At 42.6% G+C, this 13,145-nt stretch overlaps 1 protein-coding gene across 11 annotated transcripts in view; it reads left to right on the forward strand.

The window, feature by feature from the left end:
- TIAM1 (TIAM Rac1 associated GEF 1) overlaps positions 1-13,145 on the forward strand; it is a 204,372-nt gene that overhangs the window by 43,924 nt on the left and 147,303 nt on the right. For 6 of the 11 annotated variants that reach the window (XM_082393649.1, XM_082393656.1, XM_082393657.1 and 3 more), the window contains one exon: positions 643-720. The exons of 4 other annotated variants lie outside the window; for them this stretch is intronic. In XM_082393649.1, the coding sequence (XP_082249775.1) occupies positions 643-720 (78 nt within the window). Of the gene's footprint in view, positions 1-642; positions 721-11,971; positions 12,323-13,145 lie in introns of those variants that run through there. One more of the 11 variants, XM_082393651.1, reaches the window with a different exon arrangement.

Here is a 13,145-nt window from a genome sequence, read left to right on the forward strand (position 1 = left end):
TAGAATGAATATTCTCCTCTATACCATGATTTTATAGCAAAATTATTTTCCAATACCCATTATTAATCCCCATTATTAGAAATGTTTCCTTTTCTAAGGATTTTCAATATTCTGATTATAGGTTAAATGGTGCCAAAATGATCATATTTTTTCCCTAAGTAATCATAACACATCGCTTAAAAAAATCACAGTCAAATTAAACTGCCATCTTGTCCTATTGTGCATATTCTTGTAATCAAATGTATGTTTTTACCTTTGCCCTCTTAAGAGCATATTTTTTCATTGTAAGTAGTATTAGCGGCATCAGCATGCTTTAGCATTAAAATTTTCATTAAGATACTAAAATGCTAAATGTTAGTATTCATTTTTCATAGCACTCTGAGCTCATCGTAGACAACCTGATTGCTCTTAGGTCTTTTACTGCGTTTTTTGGGTCCTTGTCTCATCTTACCTCCCCACCCCCGAGATCCTTAAGACTCTTTAAGGTGCCTTGAACCTTCCACTATCTTAGCATCCCCATGGAATCTTGGACTGAGCCAGCCACAGAGAAGATTCTCAGCACACATTGAAATTGAATTGGGTTGAGTTGAATTGAGATTGAGGTCTGGAAGCAAAAATTGAAGGGATTTTTTTTTTTTTTAGATGAAAAACGTCAGGATCTTATTTACCTTTGTGGAGAACCACGCCGAGCTGGTACAGCACAGATGGCAGCCTGTTCCTGTGAGTGTGGGGATGGAGTGAGAGAAACAGAACAAAACAGGTGGCTTTAGAGCTGGCACCCTGGTGCCAGCATTAGTTTGGGCCGCACTTTCCTGTGCTTGTGTGAGTGAGGCATCGGCAGAACCAGAAGGCTGATGTTATTTTGATCCCCGAGCTTTATTTAGTGAATACACTTGATTAGGCCCCCTCCTTCTTCTCCTGGATGCTATTTTGAATGGAAAATCACTACTGGAAAAACAAATCCCTACACTGATGATGTACACAGTACCTTTTTTCTCCCTGTTACATACCACACCCGACTTTGGGCTCCTTATTCTACATTTTGAAAGTGCTTACTAGGTGCTGAATTTTACTGAGGAAGTATCTGCAGCCATAGAGAAATGAAATGATTTGTCCCAAGTTAAGAAGTTTTCCTGGTGCTCAAAGAGGAATACCTATGGCCTCCCTACTGGGCGTGTTCTTTGCTTCGGTCCTTGAAAATTCAAGTTCCCTGCCCCGGAGAGAAGCAGAATTAGAACTCCTAAGCCAAATCTCTCTGCTTGTTTTCTGTCAAGGTGAATATTTTCAGGAAGGGGTACACTTAGGGCTTGGGAGGGCTGTGTTGATGATACCCAAGGCTTCCGAGTGGTGGTTTGGTTTAAATGTGGGCTTGTTGATTCCAACTAGCTGGGAGGAATTGCTTCCCCAGCGTGATGCATTAGTCACGAGCAGAGTGTAGGAGGTGGTGAGCAATCACTCTGACACCCTGACACCCCGCCCCACCCCCCCTGCTGGGGGGTCAATTTCAAGGTCAATTTTAAGCCCAGCTGCATCGGAATTGAGGACTTGCTGGGGACACCCCTACCCACGCCCTGCTGTGTGCTTGAAATCTTGGCTCCGAGGTGGGAGAGGGTGGTGGTTTCAGATCCAAGGCTAGAGCAGAAATGTTGTCACAGGGAAGCTTATGTACCTAGGATGCATAATTTGTTCATGTGTGTGAGGGGTGGGAGCAGATTAAGTGGGGGGGGTTGGCGCACCTGTGTTTTCCCATCTGCAAATATATTTTGATGCTGTTCTTCATGTTGAAGTAAAAGAGAGCCACAACTCTGGATGATGTTGGCTACTGGGAGACTTAGGCTTGGAGGGGTGCTTTTGTCTAGAAATATATGGCAAAGATGACATCATGAAAGTCAGACCACTCTCTCAGTGACCCCTTCATGCCCTGAAGCCTGGGGTGACCAGGGACACCCCAAGTAGAGCTTTCTTCAGAACTCAAGTCAGGTGGGCTTGTGGGCTGGTAGTCAGTCTGGAACACCTGCTGGCTATTCAGTTGTAAACATTCTGTATGGGAATACATTTTATTCTCTTTGTTCCTTTGGCTGATACTGATGCCATTACTAGGTACTGGACAAAAAGTCTACTGGGACATGGGATGGTTAATATTATCTGTTAACTTGACTAGGTTGTGGTGCCCAGTAATTTGGTTAAATGCTAGTCTAGAGGTGGCTGTGGGGTTTTCCTGTTTTGTTTTGTTTTTCGTATGTCAGGCACTCTTCATGTGCTTTTTTTTTTTATATAATTTTTATTGGAGTATGGTTGATTTACTTTCTGCTGTACAGCAAAGTGAATTAGTTACACATATACATGTATTCACTCTTTTTTAGATTCTTTTCCCATATAAGCCATTACAGAGTACTGAGTAGAGTTGAGTTCCCTGTGTGTGCTATACAGTAGGTCCTTATTAGTTATCTATTTTAGGTATAGTAGTGTGTATATGTCAATCCCAATCTCCCAATTTATCCCTCCCCCGCTTTGCCCCCTGTAACCATAGTTTTGTTTTCTACATCTGTGGCTCTATTTCTGTTTTGTAAATAAGTTCATTTGTACCTTTTTTTTTTTTAGATTCCGCATATAAGTGATATCATATGATATTTGTCTTTCTCTGACTTAACGTCACTCAGTCTGACAGTCTCTAGTTGCATCCATGTTGCTGCAAATGGCATTATTTTGTTCTTTTTTATGGCTGAGTAATATTCCATTGTATATATGTACAACATCTTCTTTATCCACTCCTCTGTCAATGGACACTTAGGTTGCTTCCATGTCTTGGTTATTGTAAATAGTGCTGCAGTGAACACTGGGGTGACGGTATCTTTTCGAATCATGGTTTTCTTCGGATATATGCCCAGGAGTGGGATTGCTGGATCATATGGTAGTCCGTCCTTCCTTCCTTCCTCCCTCTCTCCCTCCCTATATTTTTTAGATGTGATTTAGCATTTAAATCAGACATTGAGTAAAGCAGATTATCCCCCCATAATGTGAATGGGCCTCATTCAATCCCTTGAAGGCCTTAAAAGTAGACTAAGGTCCTCTAGAAGGAAGTGATTCTACTCCAGATGACTTTGAACTCAAGACAGCAACATCAACTCTTCCCTGGGTCTCCAGTCTGCTGGTTTGCCCTGCAGATTGTGGATTTGCCAGACCTTACAATCTCATGAGCCAATGCCTTAAAATACTTATCCATCCATCTGTCCGTCCATCCCTGCATCCATATCCTGTTGGTTTAGTTTCTCTGGAGAACCTTGACTAATACAGGGGCCATGTGCCATGGAACCATGTGATAAAAAGTAATGAGCTGTGGTCCCTTCTTTCATGGAACTTGTGATCCTACAAGAGGAGATGGATTAAGACAGGTATTCAAATAACTGATAACTGCGGGGATTCAGAAGAGAAAAGTGATGAATATCTTGGAAGAACAGAGCTTTGTAAAATTTTTCAATAAAACACTCCATAAAAAGGGAATTAATCTCTAACCACTCCATGTGCCATTTTATTTTGGGGGGAAGATGGGTATTTCATCTTAGAAAATCATATACGTTTAAAATTTCATTCCATTATCAATCTGCCCCAACACCCCTGCTCTCCTTAACCTTCTGAGTAAATCTTTGAGTAAAACTGACTCTTCTAAAAGTTGTTCCTTTAGTTCTGTGGCTCTTGTCTCTGCTGGGTGTGCCAGGGGTGTTTGTACATCATCTAGCAGTGCAGGGGTTGACGTGGAGGCATTCTTGAAGGACACTGAATGCATCTTGAGTGTGCGTTAGTTTGGTTTTGCAGTGATGTATACATAGAATGGTCTGGGCAGAAAAGATGGATATTAGTGATGGGGATTAAAGGCAAAAAGACTTGCATTAAAAGGATTAAGAATGAGGGACAGGGTAGATATAGAAGATGCTTTAGGGACCTTGGAGAAAGAAAAGGGGAAGAAGGAGAATATGGAAAGAAAGAAATGAACATTGATGAAACCCTAACTAAATACTAATGAAGGATGTCTTCACACACGCTGCCTCACTTCATCTCCAGCACAAATCTACAAGGGAGATTTTCTATTTTGCAGATGGAGAAAGTGGTCCCTAGGGATGGTAACTGACTCACTCAAGGTCACGGGGACATTGAATGGCAGATGAAGACTAGCTCTGACTGCATCCAGACTCCCTGTTGCATTTATAAATCTGGCTGCCTTCTGGGAGGGATCGTAAGTGTGGAAAGTTTTGAGCCTGAATGGTGTGTCAAATTTGAGCAATCAGTGGGGTAGCCATGTGGAGGTGTCCAGAGGAGCTTAGAAAGAGGGATTTGTGCTGAAGACCGAGATTTAGGTAGATGACGGTGTGGAAGGAAGTAAGTAAGTTTGTTAAAGAGAAAAGTACTCCATCTGGAGAGCTAGGTAGAAGGCTGTGGCAGAAAATACAGTTAGGGTGAGAGATGCAGTTGAGAAGTATAAGGGCATGGATGGAATCCGAGGGGAGGGAGCATTTTTTTTTGGAGTGGGGGCAGATTAGCAGGGTCGGATGCTGATGGGAGGCCTCTAGTGAGAGGTCCTTTTGTCACCTGGATTGGAAGCTGGAGAGAGAGGGGAGTTGGGGGGTGGGGGAGAGAGAGAGAGAGAAAGAGAGAGGATTTCTTCCAGAAGAGGAAACCGTTTTTTCCAACCTATGAGGATCAAAATTTTTTTCAAAAATCTTTTGTTAAATGATTTTTCTCTCTGTGTTACTGTTAGCCTTTATTCTTCCAGACTATGTAACTGAAATTTCTTGGCTACTTACCCTGGCTGTGTCTGAGATTACCCACACTGAACAATGCAGCGATGGTTGGAAATGTGTTTTTGCTTACTGCTTCTTGGCCAGTCATTGTATTGTCTTCCAGTGGTTGGGGGTGAGGAAGTTGCAAAGAGTCCTTCCTTTTTATATCATTTTCTTTTTCTGCATATGGCATGGTTTTATTAACGACTGGTGAAGGGTTATTGATTACTGCCTTGATTGCAAAAACACAATTTAATGGCCCCTCTAGAGCTGGTGCTGTCAGCAGATAATTTCAGAGCAGCCTAAGGTTTTCAGCATGTGTCTACCGACCTGGTCTTCTGAATGGTGATATTCCCCTCTTGAAGATTCTGGGAGATTTTGACAGTGATGTTATGTTGCTTCACAGTAAGCCCGAGATGTAGGTAAAGTTAAAGAGGCATTCCTATGAGTTTTCCGTTAACTGTCTTTCCTTATTTTTTCTTAGTTTCCAGACTGGTTTTCTCTGTCCTAGAACAGTGGTCTTCAATATTGGATATATGTGCAAGATGATTTCATTAGGGTGTGGGAAGGAAATTTCAGAATTTGTATTTCTCTCCCTGTTATGCATTTAAATTTCTGTGTATTTCTGTTCAGTTCAAATAAATTACGCACATTATAAACATATACAGAAATTGAAAATGTACATAATTTATTTGAACAGTAGCCCATACATGTAATTTATACATTGATTAAATAAGTGACAGCACACACTCATTCTGTTTTGGGTGAGCATGCTTGGAACGATTTTATTGAATGGGGATTCCCATAAAACCATTTGCACACTGGTGCCATGGACAGGAGTGTTCTCATTAATTCTTAGAAGGCAGGGCCTGGTGTCTTTCGCTCGCCTTGTGTGTGGCCTCATAGATATTACTTGGCAATGAATGTCAAGCTTTTAAAGCTAGTTGCTATCATACAAGGAACAGATTTGCTTTGTGACTGTGTGTATCGGTTTTTCTCCTCCGGGACTTTGATGTACTACTGTTTCAGAAATGTTCCCATAACCTCCCAGGAACTGTCTTTGTGTTGAAGAGGTTGATTATCCGCTTATGACTTTAGGGAGGGGCGTATGTGCTTTGTTTGATTTTTTTTTTTTTTTTCCTTCTGCTTTTAAAAATCCAGTGTGCAATGACTTTGGCTGCTTTCTATTTTTCTCCCAATTTGTTACTTGGCTAGGATGAATGTTAGTTGTTATTTAACCAAAAAGATCTTGTACCAGTCTTTAAAGTAAGAATTGGTTTTCCATCTTGCATTTCTGGGGTTAATCTCAGTGGCACTTTTTGCCTTAATCGCATCACCTGTTTACTGTAAAAAGAATGCCCAGCAGAGAGAATCTCATGGTGGTTTCCATTATAATACTTACAGGTTTTGACTTAAACAAGTTAAAAAAATGTGGAGTTCTTTTCAAGTATAGGGACCATAGAAACTTCTGGACCATCCTCTTAATTTTATTTTATTTATTTATTTTTAATAAATTTATTTTATTTATTTATTTTTGGCTGTGTTGAGTCTTCGTTGCTGCGCATGGGCTTTCTCTAGTTGCGGCGAGTGGGGGCTACTCTTCGTTGTGGTGTGTAGGCTTCTCATTGCGGTGGCTTCTCTTGTTGTGGAGCACGGGCTCCAGGTGTGCGGGCTTCAGTAGTTGTGGCGCACGGGCTCAGTAGTTGTGACGCACGGGCCCAGTTGCTCCATGGCATGTGGATCTTCCCTGACCAGGGATCAAACCCGTGTCCCCTGCATTGGCAGGTGGATTCTTAACCATTGCGCCACCATGGAAGTCCCCATCCTCTTAATTTTAAAGAGAATGGATGGTCAGGAAGGTTGGATCGAGTTCCTTGTGGCCCTGTAGTTAGTGCATGTCTTTCCTGCCATCTCTCTGTCCCCATTGCCATGTGCCCCACTCCTACCGTCCCTATCATGGTCACTAGCAGAGCATAACTAACTCAGAGCATTGCCTGAAATCTGCCTGGTGTTGCACAGCTGTCAACTTCTCATTTCACCCGCTCACAGAAAGGTGAAGTGATTGTCCTTAACTGCTACCTTTCTTAGAAGTGGTGCTGAGGCACACTTATTTATACACTGCAGGTGCATTCCACTGTGGTGGTTGGTACAGCTTTGGAACATCAGCCTTGCGGTCAGTGATCTTATTTATTACCCCCATCCCAAGGTGTGAGTAAGGGGCATAGTGGGTGTTCCTGTGGCCCTAGGGAGTTTTGGGAGCTGAACTCAAAGCTGATTTACATTTTAACTTTGTGGCACCAAACCTGAGGCATCAAGCTTTTATTTTTGTGTTAAATTGTCAATGCTATTTAATCCATTTATTATTACAGGTCTTAGCTTAGTCAATAAAAGTGTAGTTGAGATAGTGTTTTTAACTTGTGGCCTCTCACAGGTTATCAGATGTGTGGTTTTTGTTGTTGTTGTTTTGTTTTGTTGTTAAGTTCTTTGATTATACAGTTGGCCGATATTTGTGTCTCCATTTTGATATCCTTCCTGATCTAAGCATTTTGGGAGGGTATTCTTCCTTCCTTCCTTCCTTCCTTTCTACCTTCTTTCCTTCCTTCCTTCCTTCCTTTGTGCTGAGGCCTTGAGTGGAATGGACACCAAATTTCCAGTAGGATTGCTGCCAGTGAATTTTGGCCTCTCAGGCATAAGACTTTTGAATTGGATGCTTCATTTGACATCACAGTGGAAGGTGTTATTATCACCTTCTGTTTTGTCAGTTACCAAACTGGAAATGCCAGAGGTGTCTCTCCCTTCTTTTTCTCCTTTCCTCCTTATTTCTCACAGGTATATGTGTGGACACCAAGTTCGGGTGACTCTACCTGCTCACTCATAGACCAGAGTGACGGAACAGTGGGACACAGGACAGGCTTATTACCCCAAGGCTCTCACTGTCGAAGTGAAGGCCACCTTATCTCCTCCAGGCACTGCCTGATGGGTTGGTTGCAACAAGCCTCCACCTTCTCTTTCACGTTACCCCAGGGGATGCGGAGGGATTGGGGGGGAGAAAATGTTCGATCATGTAACTCCCCTAATCAAATCCCATCACAGACTCCATTGCACATAATCATGTCTAATTTCTCTGTGTAGCATCCGTAACCCCAACCCATCTCTTTAAAGGCCTCATCACTTCCAGCTCTTTTCCATGCGCTTACTTCTCTACAACGTTGGACTGATGCTTTCATTCCTCAGAGCCTTTGCTCTTTTCCTGGAATGTTCTGCCCTTCTTTTTTGCAAACTCCCTCTTATCCCTGTTCATTTCCTCCCATCCTCACAAGCCAAGCCAAATTTGATGAACCCTTCAGGACCAGATTTGACTGATAGTTTCCCCTGGCAGAATTAGTCTGTTTTTTCCCATCATCCACTATTTTTAAAAAATTAATTAAGTTTTTAATTGAAGTATAGTTGATTTACAATGTTTCAGGTATATAGCGAAGTGATTCAGTTATACATATATGTATAATTTTTTTCAGATTCTTTCCCATTATTGGTTATTACAAGATAGTGAATATATTTCCCTGTACTATACAATAGATCCTTGTTGTTTATTTTATATATAGTAATGTTTATCTGTTCATCCCAAATTCCCAATTTATCCCTCCCTGTCCCCCCATCATTCACTATTAATAAGGCTAGATTAGCCTTTACAGCCCTGTCTCAGAGTGGATAAGTGTCCATCATTTTCTTAGGCTGCGGGCACCGTAAGGAAACGGTCTATTTCCTCATCGCAGACATAAAGTAGGTGCTCAATAAATATTGGTTGAGTTGAACTGAATTGGTAACAATCAGTAAAGTTCTTATGTAGACACCCTGCTTTACCCAAATAATTCACAAGCAGTTTTTTAGATAGTCATAACTGTTTAAAAATCTATTTTTATATCCCCTCTTTCATAACATGCTAACCATTGTAAGACACACCCCTCTTTTATGTACCACCAAGCAAGAAAGAAAATGGTGCCGATTTCTATCACACCGTTGTGATTGTGAGATAGTATATTCAACTTCAGAGACCTTCAACATGAAAAATCTGTTTCTTAGAGTCAATGAAATAAGGAATTGTCTTTTACCTATTAGAGCTTGTAGTCTTAAATATATAACTTCAAAACAATTTGAATTGATTTGCAAGTGCGAAATTTAAGTCATTTTAAAAGGTTTTTCCATTTTAAAATGAGGAGAGAGTAAAGGAGCATTTTAGGCTAAGTACCCAGGGATTGACTTGGGAAATAGTGTTTTGTCACTCTGTCTTATGACTGAGCCTTAGTCTTTTTCTTTGAAAAGATGAAGACTTGCAGGTAAAGAATCACTCCTATTTTGAAAATCCTTGGAATTCCTTTAAAATTTTTGTAAAAATTATTTTATTTGACTTTGAAGATTCTTTGCTGCACTGAAATTTGATTAAAATCCTATCTTCTCACCTAAACACATATCAAGATTAATGTCCCCCTAGCAATGGTGTTACATGGGACCCCATTACAGCTTCACTTTTTAGGTTGGGCAGCTGTGTTTTCCACCTGTCATATTTGCTCATTGACTTGTGGTTATTAAATCAACTTGCTAATCAGATATTCACATGTAGGTAGAAACTTAACATTTATAGCTTTTCTTAATGATTGGTTCAGTAATCTATATTTTAAAAAAATAATGGTCATTTGTTTTTCACTATCTAATACATTCCTATATAGCGTACTATTTCAATTTAAGATTTTTTTTTCCCGTTTTACTGAGAAATAACTGACAAACATCACTGTATAAGTGTAAGGCATACAGCATGATGGTTTGATTTATGTATATTGTGACATGATTAAGATTTAATTTAAATTGACACAATGAAGATATTTAATAAGTTTTCAAATGGATGTATGGTCAACTTTTCAAATTTTTGGTACATGCAATGCAACCTGTATTTCTTAACAACATTTCCAGCTTTTCCTCCTTCCTCTTCATCCTTGGTATCTGGATTACCCAGTTCTCTCTTAAACCATTTTCTCCTAGAGAAGTTTGCCATCTTGTACATACCTTCCACCAACACAAGTACCACAGTGGTGGGAACAGAACCAAGGAGGATGTACCAGGTGTCCAGGGGGAGTGATTCCTTCTGATGGGCCCTTTAGCCTCAGAGCATAAAGGACCAACAGTGTGGATTCAGTGCACCCCAGCCTGGTGGCCCCTCCAGAGGGACTTGTGATATCTCCTCTGTCATCCTCTATGACAAAGGCAGTCCCAGCCCTCCTTGCTGGCAGGCAAGAGTTGCCTCACCGGCCACCTGCATGCATGGCCTCACTCCAGGGAGCTCTTGTCTGACTCACAGAGTGACCCTCCCTTTCTGAGTGGGAAAGGCAGCTCCGGGCCAGGGAGCTCTGCCTCGTGTGGTGGCGAAGGAATGAAACTGCCAGGATGACCAAGTCCTGCTCTGCTTCCCGGTGAAGGAAGAGGACTCCTTGACATCCTGACTGTATTTTGGGCTGAAGGACTTCCTTCTTGGCTGCATGATGAGAGAACAGGTGAAGGGAAAGACCAGGTTGCAGGGGCTGGAGACCATCGTGGAAGTTGCAAGCTGCAATTTCATACTTTTGGGTCACATGGGCGAGCCCGGAGCAAGTCTTAGAGGCGGGCAGCAGCTGCCGGTCTGAGCATCCCTTCTTTTATGGTACACTTCCTCTCCAGGGCTCGCACAAGGCCAAGGCCGTGTCCTTTAGAATGGAGACTCCCCTGTCTGCCTTCCAGGTTCAGCCTCAGCCTTGGATAGCCAGAGGAAATGAGAACCAAATTCCTTTCCTTGAGCTTCAGTCTTTGACGGTGAAAGAGGAGCTGCCCCCAGCCACTCCGTGTGGTGTCTCAGGAAATGAGGCTCTTCCTGAGCCCAGTGAGGCTCCTGCAGCTGATGTGGGGACGGGAAGCAGGTCTGCTGAAGGGAAGACACCTGGGTGACTCGAGTCTGGAAGAGATGCTGTTGGGTAATGTGATCGTGTTTTGAAATCTCTTCTGAACTAAGGCATTGTTATATTTTCGAGAAGATTGTTCCGAAGTGCAGTTGAAAGATTATACACTCTCTTGTGTTTCACAGGAGTCATGGAAGCAGCTGCAGCAGAGTACCATCCCCTCCCACTGTCCTCTGTGGACACCTGGATACCCTAGTTCCCTCACTAGGAACTCTGTTAACTTAAGCCACGACAGACTTCAGCATCAGAAGTTAATTGCAGTCAGCTCCATTTCCATTTTCTTTTGAGATCAGTTGTTCCATTCTCTCTTACAATGCCATGGGCGTGCGTTTTCGATGTGACTCAGACTTGAAATTGATCCGGGAGCCCAGAGCTGAACTCTCACATCGTATGGTCACTATGCTTGGAATGGTGGGTGGAATTCTCAAGAGTTCAGTAGCTTCATGGCTTCTGAGTAGGAGTGATGCTTCTTAGAATTTTGAAAAATTACATGATTCTCGTGGTCTGTCCTGAAAAAAAACCCCATTAAATCCATTTCACTAAGCTGGGGCCTCCTTTGAGCCCTTTTTAGAGCTAAGCGGCGGGGGGTGTTTGGGAGATTTGATGGCCAGCTCTGTAACACTGCCCTTTGGGACTGGTGGTTTCCAAACACTTCGTAGTGAATGATGCAATGCTGGAGTTGAGTTGTATGCATTGGCATTTGTCAGTGTCCAAGTATAGTTGCAAGACAATAAACACCAAGAACCTGGGGAAACTAAAGAGTAGTATTTTGGTCTAAAGCCACTTACGTGATGCCAGTCAGATAGTAAGCATTTCCTAAATGGTAGATCTCCCTGAGTTGGGGGAAGAATATATTACTTCACTTTGAAATGCACTGACTTGACTCCTATGAAATACAGTCATGTCTGTTCCAGCTGAACCTGTTGGTTAAGTATTGCCAAAGATTCACTGTTCTAAAGTTGAAGTTATCATTTTAGTAGAAATTTCTCGACTTACTTAGCTAGCTTAAGAATATCGATTCTATGAACGTTTCCTCACTTAGTTACCTTGGGATGCATTTGGATATGCTAAGAAGTCGCATTGCTCAAAATCAGGGCAGTCTTTGGATAGGGGAACTTTCAGGAATTTTGTTTGGCTGATTCGGGTGTCTGTTTTTACTTGCCTTGAAAAACATGGTTGGGCTAAAACCATTTCATCCATGCTTTAGGGAATAGGAATTTGGAAGCCCTGTCTAGCTTATTCATCTGTGTTGAGGGATCATCTTTCACGGAGAATGCTGGTCCTGCTCCAGGGCCCTCAGTGGTCACGTGGTTTACCTGAGAGAGAAGGTGGGTACCTCTCCTCTGTGCAGGAGTCCGTGTCACAGTCTCAGTTTTTACACAAGCCGGACAAGCTCACCCCTGATGGAACTGTCCCTTTATGCCAGGTGAGGTATGGCCGTCTGGTAGCACAACCCAGCTACCCTTGGGCATCAAGCCAGAGAGCTCCATCTCACTCGTGCTTACCACCCCTCAGCCCAACACTCTTTGGAGAGCAAGCAAGTATTTAAAGAGACCTTCCTGGAGGGTAAGCAGCCTCTCTACCACTCAGCAGGGTCATACCTCTTCAGGCTTCCTGTCCCTGAACTGTGATTTTTCTTCTTTAATCAATTAGGAAGACAAGAATCAGCCATATGAAACTTGTCACTGAGCCCATGTGAAAGGATGTGGTTCAAAAAACGTGGCTCGTTGTATCACAGTGGCCTCAAAGGACCACTGGTGGAAATTCCTGTCTGATCTTAGTACCCAGAACGTTTGTCCTTCTTCTGAGCAATTGATTAGGACATTGTGAATTTTACAACTGCCCTGTTTTCTCTATCTGAGCTGGCTGTTACAAAAGCTTGCTGTCAAACTGAGCCAGTTGGGTAGATTGATAGGGTCTGCATTGTTACCCTGCTTCTGCCCCCCTTCACTTTGTCTTAACCTTTGGATTCCTTTTATTATTCCAGTAATAATTTCTCCTGTTCTATTTTAGGTAATGTATCTTTGGAAGTCACTCCTGAGTCCTTTTTTTTTTTTTTCGGCTGCATTGGGTCTTCATTGCTGTGCGCGGGCTTTCGCTAGTTGTGGTGAACAGGGGCTACTCTTTGTTGCGGTGCACGGGCTTTTCATTGCAGTGGCTTCTCTTGTTGCAGAGCATGGGCTCTAGGTGTGCGGGCTTCAGTAGTTGTGGCACGTAGGCTCAGTAGTTGTGGCACGCAGGCTCTAGGACGCATGGGCTTCAGTAGTTGTGACGCACGGACTTAGTTGCTTAGCGGCATGTGGGATCTTCCCAGACCAGGGATTGAACCCGTTTCCCCTGCATTGGCAGGCGGATTCCCAACCGCTCTGCCACCAGGGAAGTCCCCTGA

Source organism: Balaenoptera borealis (genome assembly GCF_965194805.1).
Source record: "Balaenoptera borealis genome assembly, chromosome: 5".
NCBI lineage: Eukaryota > Metazoa > Chordata > Mammalia > Artiodactyla > Balaenopteridae > Balaenoptera > Balaenoptera borealis.